The 15,259-nt window shown below is 50.0% G+C and overlaps 1 protein-coding gene across 2 annotated transcripts in view; it reads right to left on the bottom strand.

The window, feature by feature from the left end:
- Nucleotides 1-1,358: 1,358 nt before the first annotated feature.
- Nucleotides 1,359-15,259, bottom strand: part of FAM161B (FAM161 centrosomal protein B) — a 15,226-nt gene continuing 1,325 nt past the window's right edge. Inside the window, exons 2-7 of one of the 2 annotated variants that reach the window (XM_068254360.1) lie at nucleotides 14,707-14,942; nucleotides 13,178-13,602; nucleotides 10,548-10,879; nucleotides 8,822-8,931; nucleotides 6,995-7,162; nucleotides 1,359-1,739 (exon numbers count right to left, since the gene is read on the bottom strand). In XM_068254360.1, coding sequence (XP_068110461.1) covers nucleotides 1,439-1,739; nucleotides 6,995-7,162; nucleotides 8,822-8,931; nucleotides 10,548-10,879; nucleotides 13,178-13,602; nucleotides 14,707-14,939 — 1,569 coding nt within the window. In that variant the 5' untranslated portion in view covers nucleotides 14,940-14,942 and the 3' untranslated portion in view covers nucleotides 1,359-1,438. Of the gene's footprint in view, nucleotides 1,740-6,994; nucleotides 7,163-8,821; nucleotides 8,935-10,547; nucleotides 10,880-13,177; nucleotides 13,603-14,706; nucleotides 14,943-15,259 lie in introns of both variants that reach the window. The other variant, XM_068254359.1, reaches the window with a different exon arrangement.

The raw sequence follows: 15,259 nt of genomic DNA, 5'->3' as shown, positions 1-15,259 counted from the left end.
TCAATACTCATCGAGCCTCCAGCATCGTTTTGTAGTCTTCCTGCAGCTCCTAGCAGTTTTCTTGTGTCCTCTGTGCATGCAAATTGGTTTGTCACTTAAAGTGGACCCAAATTAAAAATACAAGGTTTCAGAAATAAAATCTATTTTCTAACTTATAATAATAAATAGCAGCCTTTTTTCAGCTGCATGATGACAAATATAAAATATTTTACATTTATTGGAGGAACCCCTCCCTTCCTTTCATATTGCCGGGACAGAATCCGGCAAACTGGTGCAGTAGGTGGTGTCTGGCAATGGAGATATTTGCTAATGGCTGCCACCTGTATAACCCTGGTTATGAAAAGAGAAGGGTGAAAAGCATGCACTGAAATGCTCATAGGTTTAAAGGAGTGTTTATTTATCTTTGTATGTGTCAGAGTGGTGCAACTAAATATTTTTAATTAAAAAAAAGTTTGGTTTGGGTCCGCTTTAAAGAGAGTCTGAAGTGAGAATAAATCTCGCTTCAGACCTCATAGATAGCAGGGGCATGTGTGCCCCTGCTAAAACGCCGCTATCCTGCGGCTTAACGGGGGTCCCTGATCCCCCAAATCCCCTCCGTGCAGCGGGGGAGCGCTTCCGCATTGGGGCAGGGCTAACCGCCGCAGCCCTGCCTCCCACGCGTACTTCCACCTCTCCCCCGCCCCTCTCTGTCTTCCTTCACGGAGAGGGGCGGGGGAGAGGCAGCGATGCGCGTCTGATAGACGTGCTGAGAGGCAGGGCTGCAGCCGTTAGCCCTGCCTCCAGGAAGAGCAAAATTTACGACCAAGTTGGTCGTTGATTTTGCAGGGGTGGGTTTGGGGGTGAAGGGACCCCCGTTTAGCCACGGGATAGCGGCGTTTTAGCAGGGGCACACATGCCCCTGCTAACTATGAGGTCTGAAGCGAGATTTATTATCGCTTCAGAGTCTCTTTAACCCGTGTCACCGGCCTGCGTGCACAGAGGATGCCAGAAATCCGCTAGGAGCTGCAGGAAGACTACAAGACGTTGCTGGAGGCTCAATGAGTATTTTAATGCCTCCAACACCCCCAAAAAACAGTCCCAGTTATCCATCAGGCATGCTGGTTGGTTGAAACTTCCGGTTGCCTGAGTTTCAGATAACAGGCATTTTGCTGTATTTGGGTCATCATTTGCGAGGAAACTTTACCACCACCTCCTTTTTTTTTTTTTAAACAAGTTTTAGATATTTTATACTTGTTGGCACCGTTGTTACACTAATTTTGTTGACAAATGAAAAGTAGTATTCTATTACTGTATCTCAATTGCACTTATAGAGCAAAGTATTATCATAAAGCTACAAGAAAGCAATGACCAGCAAGCAGTTTGTTTTCCTACATAATATATCACACACACAAGCTATACATATGTAAGCAGCACATTTCATAGGCTGTATGGGTCAGGATTAGGACAGGTCCTGATCTTCCTCATTATACTGTATCTCATCTTCTTCACTTTCCTCCTCTGAGCTTCCCCTGCGCTGAAGATCGGACTTTTCTGCCTCTCGCAGGGTGTGAGGAGACGTTAGTTCTGCTCGGTTCATGGAAGAGCGATGGACGCCATTCTCTGGTGGTAGCTCCGCTTTCCGGCCTGTTCTCTGGTTTACTTGTGCCACCTGTTCAAAGAGGTATGCCCTCCCCCTCACCCGACTCTGCATCCTCTGCAGCTCCTTCTTGTACTCGCGGCTTCTCCTGCGATTAGACTCCCTGCAGAAATAGAACATTTGCTGGAAGGTCCAGATGCATAGCAGTTGTAAATGTTTGCTGTGGGCTTCTGTCCTTCTTTCTTCATAGTACCATACAAGTGTCTCCCCTTCCCCTCACCCTTCTATAGTACGGTACATGCAGCTCAGCTCTTCTCCTCTCTCCATAGTACAGTACATGCTGCTCCTCCCCTCTCCATAGTACAGTACATGCTGCCCCTCCTCCCCTCTCCATAGTACAGTACATGCTGCTTCTCTACCCCTCTCCATAGTACAGTACATGCTGCTCCTCCTCACCTCTCTATAGTATAATACATGATGCTCCTCCTTCCCTCTCCATAGTACGGTACATGTTGCTGTTCCTCCCCTCTCCATAGTACAGTACATGCTGCTGCTCCTCCCCTCTCCATAGTACAGTACAAGCTGCTACTCCTCCCCTCTCCATAGTACAGTACATGCTGCTCCTCTTCCCCTCTCCATAGTACGGTACATGTTGCTGCTCCTCCCCTCTCCATAGTACAGTACATGCTGCTCCTCCTCCCCTCTCCATAGTACGGTACATGCTGCGCCTCCTCCCCTCTCCATAGTACGGTACATGCTGCGCCTCCTCCCCTCTCCATAGTACAGTACATGCTGCTCCTCCCCTCTCCATAGTACAGTACATGCTGCTGCTCCTCCCCTCTCCATAGTACATGTTGCTGCTCCTCCCCTCTCCATGGTACAGTAAATGTTGCTCCTACTCCCCTCTCCATAGTACAGTAAATGCTGCTCCTCCTCCCCTCTCCATAGTACAGTACATGCTGCTCCTCTTCCCCTCTCCATAGTACGGTACATGTTGCTGCTCCTCCCCTCTCCATAGTACAGTACATGCTGCTGCTGCTCCTCCCCTCTCCATAGTACAGTACATGCAGCTCCTCCTCCCCTCTCCATAGTACGGTACATGTTGCTGTTCCTCCCCTCTCCATAGTACAGTACATGCTGCTGCTCCTCCCCTCTCCATAGTACAGTACATGCTGCTGCTCCTCCCCTCTCCATAGTACGGTACATGCTGCTGCTCCTCCTCCCCTCTCCATAGTACGGTACATGTTGCTCCTCCTCCCCTCTCCATAGTACGGTACATGCTGCTCCTCCTCACCTCTCTATAGTATAATACATGATGCTCCTCCTCCCCTCTCCATAGTACGGTACATGCTGCTCCTCCTCACCTCTCTATAGTATAATACATGATGCTCCTCCTTCCTTCTTCAGTACATGCTCATCCTCTCCCTCCCCTCTCCATAGTACAGTACATGCTGCTGCTCCTCCCCTCTCCATAGTACGGTACATGTTGCTGTTCCTCCCCTCGCCATAGTACAGTACATGCTGCTGCTGCTGCTGCTCCTCCCCTCTCCATAGTACAGTACATGTTGCTGTTCCTCCCCTCTCCATAGTACAGTACATGCTGCTGCTCCTCCCCTCTCCATAGTACAGTACATGCTGCTCCTCCTCCCCTCTCCATAGTACGGTACATGTTGCTGTTCCTCCCCTCTCCATAGTACAGTACATGCTGCTGCTCCTCCCCTCTCCATAGTACAGTACATGCTGCTGCTCCTCCCCTCTCCATAGTACAGTACATGCTGCTCCTCTTCCCCTCTCCATAGTACGGTACATGTTGCTGCTCCTCCCCTCTCCATAGTACAGTACATGCTGCTGCTGCTCCTCCCCTCTCCATAGTACAGTACATGCAGCTCCTCCTCCCCTCTCCATAGTACGGTACATGTTGCTGTTCCTCCCCTCTCCATAGTACAGTACATGCTGCTGCTCCTCCCCTCTCCATAGTACAGTACATGCTGCTGCTCCTCCCCTCTCCATAGTACGGTACATGCTGCTGCTCCTCCTCCCCTCTCCATAGTACGGTACATGTTGCTCCTCCTCCCCTCTCCATAGTACGGTACATGCTGCTCCTCCTCACCTCTCTATAGTATAATACATGATGCTCCTCCTCCCCTCTCCATAGTACGGTACATGCTGCTCCTCCTCACCTCTCTATAGTATAATACATGATGCTCCTCCTTCCTTCTTCAGTACATGCTCATCCTCTCCCTCCCCTCTCCATAGTACAGTACATGCTGCTGCTCCTCCCCTCTCCATAGTACGGTACATGTTGCTGTTCCTCCCCTCTCCATAGTACAGTACATGCTGCTGCTGCTGCTCCTCCCCTCTCCATAGTACAGTACATGCTGCTGCTCCTCCCCTCTCCATAGTACAGTACATGCTGCTGCTGCTCCTCCCCTCTCCATAGTACAGTACATGCTGCTGCTGCTCCTCCCCTCTCCATAGTACAGTACATGCTGCTGCTCCTCCTCCCCTCTCCATAGTACGGTACATGTTGCTCCTCCTCCCCTCTCCATAGTACGGTACATGTTGCTGATCCTCCCCTCTCCATAGTACAGTACATGCTGCTGCTGCTCCTCCCCTCTCCATAGTACAGTACATGCTGCTGCTCCTCCTCCCCTCTCCATAGTACGGTACATGCTGCGCCTCCTCCCCTCTCCATAGTACAGTACATGCTGCTCCTCCCCTCTCCATAGTACAGTACATGCTGCTGCTGCTGCTGCTCCTCCCCTCTCCATAGTACATGTTGCTGCTCCTCCCCTCTCCATGGCACAGTAAATGCTGCTCCTACTCCCCTCTCCATATTACATTAAATGCTGCTCCTCCTCCCCTCTCCATAGTACGGTACATGCTGCAGCTCCTCCCCTCTCCAGAGTACATGTTGCTGCTCCTCCCCTCTCCATAGTACAGTACATGCTGCTCCTCTTCCCCTCTCCATAGTACAGTAAATGCTGCTCCTCCTCCCCTCTCCATAGTACAGTACATGCTGCTGCTCCTCCCCTCTCCATAGTACGGTACATGCTGCTGCTCCTCCCCTCTCCATAGTACAGTATATGCTGCTCCTCCCCTCTCCATAGTACAGTACATGTTACTGCTCCTCCCCTCTCCATGGTACAGTAAATGTTGCTCCTACTCCCCTCTCCATAGTACAGTAAATGCTGCTCCTCCTCCCCTCTCCATAGTACAGTACATGCTGCTGCTCCTCCCCTCTCCATAGTACAGTACATGCTGCTGCTCCTCCCCTCTCCATAGTACGGTACATGCTGCTGCTCCTCCCCTCTCCATAGTACAGTACATGTTGCTGCTCTTCCTTCTCCATGGTACAGTATGTGCTGCTCCTCCCCTCTCAATAGTACAGTACATGCTGCTGCTCCTCCCCTCTCCATAGTACAGTACATGATGCTCCTCCTCACCTCTCTATAGTATAATACATGATGCTCCTCCTTCCCTCTTCAGTACATGCTCATCCTCTCCCTCCCCTCTCCATAGTACAGTACATGCTGCTGCTCCTCCCCTCTCCATAGTACGGTACATGTTGCTGTTCCTCCCCTCTCCATAGTACAGTACATGCTGCTCCTCCCCTCTCCATAGTACAGTATATGCTGCTCCTCCCCTCTCCATAGTACAGTACATGCTGCTCCTCCCCTCTCCATAGTACAGTACATGCTGCTCCTCCTCCCTCTCCATAGTACGGTACATGTTGCTGTTCCTCCCCTCTCCATAGTACAGTACATGCTGCTGCTCCTCCCCTCTCCATAGTACAGTACATGCTGCTCCTCCTCCTCTCTCCATAGTACGGTACATGTTGCTGTTCCTCCCCTCTCCATAGTACAGTACATGTTGCTGCTCCTCCCTTCTCCATGGTACAGTACATGCTGCTGCTGCTCCTCCCCTCTCCATAGTACAGTACATGCTGCTCCTCCTCCCCTCTCCATAGTACAGTACATGCTGCTGCTCCTCCCCTCTCCATAGTACGGTACATGCTGCTGCTCCTCCCCTCTCCATAGTACAGTACATGTTGCTGCTCCTCCCTTCTCCATGGTACAGTATGTGCTGCTCCTCCCCTCTCAATAGTACAGTACATGCTGCTGCTCCTCCCCTCTCCATAGTACAGTACATGCTGCTCCTCCTCACCTCTCTATAGTATAATACATGATGCTCCTCCTTCCCTCTTCAGTACATGCTCATCCTCTCCCTCCCCTCTCCATAGTACAGTACATGCTGCTGCTCCTCCCCTCTCCATAGTACGGTACATGCTGCTGCTCCTCCCCTCTCCATAGTACAGTACATGCTGCTGCTCCTCCCCTCTCCATAGTACAGTACATGCTGCTGCTGCTCCTCCCCTCTCCATAGTACATGTTGCTGCTCCTCCCCTCTCCATGGTACAGTAAATGTTGCTCCTACTCCCCTCTCCATAGTACAGTAAATGCTGCTCCTCCTCCCCTCTCCATAGTACAGCACATGCTGCTCCTCACCCCCTCTCCATAGTACAGTACATGCTGCTCCTCTTCCCCTCTCCATAGTACAGTACATGCTGCTCCTCCTCCCCTCTCCATAGTACAGTACATGTTGCTGCTCCTCCCCTCTCCATAGTACAGTACATGCTGCTCCTCTTCCCCTCTCCATAGTACAGTACATGCTGCTCCTCTTCCCCTCTCCATAGTACAGTCCATGCTGCTCATCCTCCCCTCTCCATAGTACAGTACATGCTGCTCCTCCTCCCCTCTCCATAGTACAGTACATGCTGCTCCTCCTCCCCTCTCCATAGTACAGTACATGCTGCTCCTCCTCCCCTTTCCATAGTACAGTACATGCTGCTCCTCTTCCCCTCTCCATAGTACAGTACATGCTGCTCCTCCTCCCCTCTCCATAGTACAGTACATGCTGTGCCTCCCCTCTCCATAGTACAGTACACGCTGCTGCTGCTCCTCCCCTCTCCATAGTACATTACATGCTGCTCCTCCTCCCCTCTCCATAGTACGGTACATGTTGCTGCTCCTCCCCTCTCCATAGTACGGTACATGCTGATGCTCCTCCCCTCTCCATAGTACAGTACATGCTGCTCCTCCTCCTCTCTCCATAGTACAGTACATGTTGCTGCTCCTCCCCTCTCTATAGTACAGTACATGCTGCTGCTCCTCCCCTCTCCATAGTACAGTACATGCTGCTCCTCTTCCCCTCTCCATAGTACAGTACATGCTGCTCCTCCTTTCCCTCTCCATAGTACAGTACATGCTGCTCCTCCTCCTCTCTCCATAGTACGGTACATGTTGCTGCTCCTCCCCTCTCCATAGTACAGTACATGCTGCTCCTCTATAGTCTGATCTACACCAATATACTCTGCAGCTATCTGTTTTTGCTATGCCATAAAAAAATGGTACTTACAGGTTCTCTCTGAGCTTGTGCTTGTTACATTCAGCCAAAGGCGCGTGCTTGTCCAGCGTTCGGGCGCGGTGGGAGATGGAGCTCTGCATGGCCTGAGATGTTTGCCTCTGTTTCTGCAGCTTTCTCTCTATCTCTGCCACCTGCTCATCTCTCTCCTGCAGAAAAGACCTAAATCACAGACAGTGGAGTAACTAAGGAGCTGCAGTGTAAGAGCTGTATTTAGAGTAAGGAACTGGATTACCAATATGCAATGCACATAAATAGGTATTCATTACCAGCATAGCACCAACAAAAAGCTAATAAGATGGATGAAGGAGGGCCCCTCTAGTCCAGGGGCCCCGGTGCAGTCGCAACCTCTGCATCCCATTTTGCTACGCCACAGAGGTGAGAAGAGTCCGTTATACCAGACAACAATGTTGAGCAGTATGTATGGAGGTTAAGAGAATAGTAAGGATAAGTGAGAACAGTTTTGTGACCAATCTCCTAGCACTGTGGTGCAATATGACGCAGGCTGTGCTGCTGCTGACTGCAATATGAATGCTATCATACACCTACTAATTCACCAATCTCCTAGCACTGTGGTCCAATATAACACAGGCTGTGCTGCTGCTGCTGGCTGTAATATGAATGCTATCATACAACCACTAATTTACCAATCTCCTAGCACTGTGGTCCAATATGACACCAGCTGTGCTGCTGCTGACTGCAATAGGAATGCTATCATACACCTACTAATTCACCAATCTCCTAGCACTGTGGTCCAATATAACACAGGCTGTGCTGCTGCTGCTGGCTGTAATATGAATGCTATCATACAACCACTAATTTACCAATCTCCTAGCACTGTGGTCCAATATGACACCAGCTGTGCTGCTGCTGACTGCAATAGGAATGCTATCATACACCTACTAATTCACCAATCTCCTAGCACTGTGGTCCAATATAACACAGGCTGTGCTGCTGCTGCTGGCTGTAATATGAATGCTATCATACAACCACTAATTCACCAATCTCCTAGCACTGTGGTCCAATATGACACCAGCTGTGCTGCTGCTGACTGCAATAGGAATGCTATCATACACCTACTAATTCACCAATCTCCTATCACTGTGGTCCAATATAACACAGGCTGTGCTGCTGCTGGCTGTAATATGAATGCTATGATACACATGCTAATTCACCAATCTCCAAGCACTGTGGTCCAATATAACACAGGCTGTGCTGCTGCTGCTGGCTGTAATATGAATGCTATCATACAACCACTAATTCACCAATCTCCTAGCACTGTGGTTCAATATGACACAGGCTGTGTTGCTGCTGGCTGTAATATGAATGCTATCATACAACCACTAATTCACCAATCTCCTAGCACTGTGGTCCAATATAACACAGGCTGTGCTGCTGCTGGCTGTAATATGAATGCTATCATACAACCCCTAATTCACCAATCTCCTAGCACTGTGGTCCAATATAACACAGGCTGTGCTGCTGCTGCTGGCTGTAATAGGAATGCTATCATACAACCACTAATTCACCAATCTCCTAGCACTGTGGTCCAGTATGACACCAGGTGTGCTGTTGCTGACTGCAATAGGAATGCTATCATACACCTACTAATTCACCAATCTCCTAGCACTGTGGTCCAATATGACACCGTCTGTGCTGCTGCTGGCTGTAATATGCTCACGTTGGACCCGTAGACCCGTTTTGTTGGATCACTTACGGTAAGCATTCCTGCCCAGTAATCATCTGTTAAATCAAGTGTGATGTGTTTGTAAATTATACCGATAATTGTGTAAAATGTGTAGACTCCTCCCCTTCCTGTACCTGATGGCTGCTTCCCTTCTTTTAGTGCTGTCTGTGATGTAGACGGGCAGAGTGTTGGCAGACAAGCTGGACAGGTGCTGGGATGAGGTGACTGTAGGCGGAGCCTCTTCCTGCTGGAAAGAGAATACAGAGTAGTGTGTATACAAATACAGATTACACACATATATACGAGAGGTGCGGTCACATATTAAACTGTACGGTAGCTGCAGTTACATATTGGGCTGTACAGGAGGCGCATTCACATATCAGGCTGTATGGGAGGGGCGCTCAGATAATAAGGCTGTACAGGAGGTGTGGTTACATATCAGGCTGTACGGGAGGTGTGGTCACATATCAGGCTGTACAGGAGGTGTGGTCACATATCAGGCTGTACGGGAGGTGCGATCACATATCAGGCTGTACGGGAGGTGCGGTCACACATCAGGCTGTGCGGGAGGTGCAGTCACACATCAGGCTGTGCGGGAGGTGCAGTCACATATCAGGCTGTGCGGGCGGTGCGGTCACACATCAGACTGTGCGGGAGGTGCGGTCACACATCAGACTGTGCGGGAGGTGCAGTCACATATCAGGCTGTGCGGGAGGTGCGGTCACACATCAGACTGTGCGGGAGGTGCGGTCACATATCAGGCTGTACGGGAGGTGTGGTCACATATCAGGCTGTACGGGAGGTGTGGTCACATATCAGGCTGTATGGGAGGCGCGGTCACATATCAGGCTGTGCGGGAGGTGCGGTCACACATCAGGCTGTACGGGAGGTGTGGTCACATATCAGGCTGTACGGGAGGTGTGGTCACATATCAGGCTGTGCAGGAGGTGTGGTCACACATCAGACTGTGCGGGAGGTGCGGTCACACATCAGGCTGTACGGGAGGTGCGGTCACATATCAGGCTGTACGGGAGGTGCGGTCACATATCAGGCTGTACGGGAGGTGCGGTCACATATCAGGCTGTACGGGAGGTGTGGTCACATATCAGGCTGTATGGGAGGTGTGGTCACATATCAGGCTATACGGGAGGTGTGGTCACATATCAGGCTGTATGGGAGGCACGGTCACATATCCGGCTGTGTGGGAGGTGCGGTCACATATCAGGCTGTACGGGAGGTGTGGTCACATATCAGGCTGTATGGGAGGCGCGGTCACATATCAGGCTGTGCGGGAAGTGTGGTCACACATCAGGCTGTACGGGAGGCGCGGTCACATATCAGGCTGTACGGAAGGTGTGGTCACATATCAGGCTGTACGGGAGGTGTGGTCACATATCAGGCTGTACGGGAGGTGTGGTCACATATCAGGCTGTACGGGAGGTGTGGTCACATATCAGGCTGTACGGGAGGTGTGGTCACATATCAGGCTGTACGGGAGGTGTGGTCACATATCAGGCTGTACGGGAGGTGTGGTCACATATCAGGCTGTACGGGAGGTGTGGTCACATATCAGGCTGTGCGGGAGGTGTGGTCACATATCAGGCTGTACGGGAGGTGTGGTCACATATCAGGCTGTACGGGAGGTGTGGTCACATATCAGGCTGTACGGGAGGTGTGGTCACATATCAGGCTGTGCGGGAGGTGTGGTCACATATCAGGCTGTACGGGAGGCGCGGTCACATATCAGGCTGTACGGTAGGTGTGGTCACATTAGGCTGTATGGGAGACGCGGTCACATATCAGGCTGTAAGGGAGGCACAGTCACATATCACACTGTACAGGGATTGGTTGACGTCTCACCTGATTGCTGGTTACACGTGGGGGTTTGGGCCGAGATTGGGACGTGTGTAAATGAAATGGTTTGGTTTTTGTGGCTTCTCCCGTGCTGTATTTCTGCAGGGACTGTTTCTGGAAGTTTCTGTAGAGTGCCTGGAAGTCTGGGACAGCGTGGTTTACGTGTGGATGGAATGTGATGCTTTGTTGCAGGAAAGAGAGGTTCTGCGCTGTGGATTTACGGCTGCTTCTAGAATGGGGGTCCCGACTGTGACGGGTGAGACGGATGGGGGCGCAGGAGCTTTGCAGAAGATCCAGCGCTCTCATCTGACTACTGATTCTTCTCAAAACTTCCTTCTCTGCAAAAGACAAAATAACGAGTGGCAGCCTCAAAAACTTTTCTGGTAACAGAGATTCAATACTGTATTCTACCCCTCCCCTGCTGCTCATCATCACACATACTGTGCCTCCAATACTGTATTACACCCCTCCCCTGCTGCTCATCATCACACATACTGTGCCTCCAATACTGTATTACACCCCTCCCCTGCTGCTCATCATCACACATACTGTGCCTCCAATAGTGTATTACACCCCTCCCCTGCTGCTCACCATCACACATACTGTGCCTCCAATACTGTATTACACCCTTCCCCTGCTGCTCACCATCACACATACTGTGCCTCCAATAGTGAATTACACCCCTCCCCCACGACTTCCTGTTCACTATAACCTAGAATAGTGTATTACACTCCTCACCTACTGCTTCCTTCTCACCATCACACACATTGTGCTTCCAATAGTGAATTACACCCTTCCCCCACTGCTTCCTGTTCACCATCACACATACTGCGCATCCAATAGTGAATTACAACCCTACCCCACGACTTCCTGTTCACTATAACCTTCAATAGTGTATTACACCCCTCACCTACTGCTTCCTGCTCACCATCACACATACTGTGCCTCCAAAAGCATATTACAACCCTTCCCCCACTGCTTCCTGCTCACCATCGCACATACTGTGCTTCCAATAGTGAATTACAACCCCCTCCCCCCACTTCTTCCTGTTTACCATCATATATATTGTGCCTACAATAGTGTATTACACCCCTCCCCTACTGCTTCCTGCTCACCATCACACATATTGTGCCTCCAACAGTGAATGACACCCCTCCACTGCTGCTTCCTGTTCACCATCACACATACTGTGCCTCCTCCAATAGTGAATGATACCCCTCCCCCACTGCTTCCTGTTCACCATCACACATACTGTGCCTCCAACAGTGTATTACACCCCTCCCCCGCTGCTTCCTGTTCACCATCACACATACTGTGCTTCCAATAGTGAATTACAACCCCCCCCCCCCCCCACACACACACACACACACACACACACACACACACTTCTTCTTGTTTACCATCATACATACTGTGCCTCCAATAGTGTATTACACCCCTCCCCCACTGCTTCCTGCTCACCATCACACATAGGGCCTGATTCACAAAGCGGTGATAACTCAGTTATCACGCCTAAAAGACTTTAGGCGTGATAAGCTTTGCACCGCTGAGTTAGCACCGCTTTGTGCTCTTTATCACGCGCAAAGTCCCGCGCGCAAAGTTTTGCGCGCGCAATCGTGCAACTCCGTGCGCAGCGCCCATAGGGTTTGATGGGCGCATCGCGCGCACTGCACCGTGCGATTGCTTTTGCGCGCGGAAAATTCGCGCGAGTTTCTTCTTATCATGCCTAAACTGAGTTTAGGCGTGATGAAGGGCTTTTCACTGGTGTGCAAACACTTTGCACCGCTTTGTGAATCAGGCCCCTATGGTGCTTCCAATAGTGAATTACACTCCCCCCCACACACACACACTGCTTTCTGTTCACCATCACACATACTGTGGCTCCAATAGTGAATTGCACCCCTCCCCCACTGCTTCCTGCTCATCATCACACATACTGTGCCTCCAATAGTGTATTACACCCCCCCTCCTCTCCCCACTGCTTCCTGCTCATCATCACACATACTGCGCCTCCAATAGTGTATTACACCCCTCCCCCCGCTGCTTCCTGCTCACCATCACACATACTGTGCTTACAATAGTGAATTACACCCCTCCCCTGCTGCTTCCTGTTCACCATCACACATACTGTGCTTCCAATAGTGAATTACACCCCACTGCTTCCTGCTCACCATCACACATATTGTGCCTCCAATAGTGTATTACCCCCCCCCCCCCCACACTGCTTCCTGTTCACCATCACACATACTGCGCCTCCAATAGTGTATTACACCCCTCCCCTGCTGCTTCCTGCTCACCATCACACATACTGTGCTTACAATAGTGAATTACACCCCACTGCTTCCTGCTCACCATCACACATATTGTGCCTCCAATAGTGTATTACACCCCCCCCCCCCCCCCCCCCCCGCTTCCTGTTCACCATCATACACATTGTGCTGCCACTTAAAAGGTAAGGGTCATCTAGTCCACCGTGGGCTTCATTCACTTTTTGGTATCTGGTTCAGAAGTACTAGATGCGCCATAACCCTGGGCCCTGGATAGAAGAACCTGCCTTCACATTTCTATAGACCGCACACCCTTCTATGGGAATTTGCACATACTGTGAAAGTACACAGCACGAGTTGTTCCATTACCTTTCAGCCGGTCACTGAAGGAAGGATCTAGAACACACTTGGGAATGGTTTTGACGATGCTCTGAGTCTTCTCTGTTGCCTCTGGTTGCTCAATGAGCTTCTTTCTCTCTTGTGCTTGGAAGTGAAATGGCTTCTGCATGGACACTAACTCCTCCTTTCTCTTCTCCATCTGTTCTTTTCTGCGTTCTTCTTGGTTCTCCACAATGTCATTGTACAGAGGCAGAAGGACGTGAGCAGGAACTGGCTGAGCACGAAACTGCTTGTAGCATTCAAGGTCCTCTTCTGACTGGTCATCTACTGGATCCACCCAAGCCTGGCCCCTCATCTTCTCTCTCTTCTTTTCCTCCCGTAGGCTCATCTGAAATGGCTGGGGTACGGTCACTGTAACCACTCTCCTGCTCCTCTGGGGCTTTGCTGTGTCATTGCTGAGTGGACCGGTAAAGACAGAAGAAATCAAACTCATTAGTACCGAACTCCTATGAGATGCAAAGAGGTTGTGTGAAGAGCGGTTGCTTCTGCACTCTGAGTGACATTAAAATTGGATATGTGGAGTGCGTGGGCCTTCAGTTTTTCCTGAGGTGGTAGTTTGCAGCTACCTCAGCTGGGTTTTCATTTACTTATCTACAAGGCTGGTTTGGGATGAAATGGGCAAAACAGTGAAAGCAAAGCAACCTTTAGTCACCGTACATTAATGGGAATTTCTGCAGCAGGAAAGTTCTGAAAATATGTGATTTCCACTGTAGGAAGAATGCCAGAAGTGTGTCCATTAGTACTACTGTATCTACTACACGGCTACATTGATGGGTAAAAGATTTACAATACATCTTGGTTTATACATGGATTCCGTGATTTCTTTTTTAAAGAACACCACAACTGAGAGGAATATGAAGGCGGTCATATTTATTTGCTCTTAAACAATACCAGTTGCCTGGCAGGCCTGCTGATGTTTTTTTGGCTGCAGTAGTACCTGAATCACACACCAGAAACAAGCATGCAGCTAATTCAGTCACACTTCGGTCAAAACATCTAATCTGCTTACTTGTCCATAGTCTATGGCAGTGTTTCTCAAACCTGTACTCGTGACAGTGCATGTTTTGCAGGCAACCTCACCTATGCACAGGTGGGGTAATTAGTGTCTCAGCTTGGTGGATTCTATGTAGCCGAGACACTAATTAGCCCACCAGTGCATAGATGAGGCTGCCTGCAAAACATGCACCATTGAGGAGTCACAAGGACAGGTTTGAGAAACACTGGGCCGCGCCACTCCGTCATCAGTCTACCAGCGCCGATCGCCGCTAGGAGACTGTCAGACGGCGAAACTGCCATGTATTTACATTGTACAGCGCTGCGCTCTACGGCAGCGCTGTACTGGGGGCAGCCGTGCCACTCGGCTGTCCCCTGGAGACAGGTCTCATACACAGTCCTCTCTTCCTGGTCACCCTGCCCATAGTAAATGGGTGCCATGCCTCATACACAGTCCTCTGTTCTCGGCCACCACTCCTACACTATAAAGGCAATGTATTCCATACCATAGCCACTCTTTTGGAACACCCTGCCTGGTCTGCGGACGATAGTTCTCATGCAGAGTCCTCTGTTCCTGGTCACTCTGCCTGGGCTGTGCACAGTAGGTGGCATAGTAAGAACTCAGTTGCTGCAAGTGAAGACTGTTTCTATTTTTTAGAGACTTCAAGGTATCCAGGAACAGGATGTCATCTGGATCTCCATCCAGCTCTCTGTCCATCTGCAGAAGATCAGCAGCCATGGTCTATAAGATTAACAAAATAACACGTAAGTGAATATAGGTAACACATGCATCTTCCACCTACCCACTCATTCATTGTAATAGGGCTAAGAGTATAAACAAAATTATATAATAATCTAGGCACACTATAGCAACGACAATGAAACATTTGTAAAGCATTATCTCCTATAGGACCCAAAGCGCATAAGCGTGTCTCAGATCAGTACATAGTGATGTGTACAGGGGGAAAAGTTATATAATCACAAACACCAGACTAAACAGGTGGCTTTTCAGTTTTGATTTAAAGGACAACTGTAGTGAGAGGTATATGGAGGCTGCCA

The sequence above is a fragment of the Hyperolius riggenbachi genome, chromosome 9 (assembly GCF_040937935.1).
Source record: "Hyperolius riggenbachi isolate aHypRig1 chromosome 9, aHypRig1.pri, whole genome shotgun sequence".
NCBI lineage: Eukaryota > Metazoa > Chordata > Amphibia > Anura > Hyperoliidae > Hyperolius > Hyperolius riggenbachi.
The sequence above is the reverse complement of the archived record's forward strand: the minus strand, read 5'-3'. Positions and strand labels throughout refer to the sequence as shown.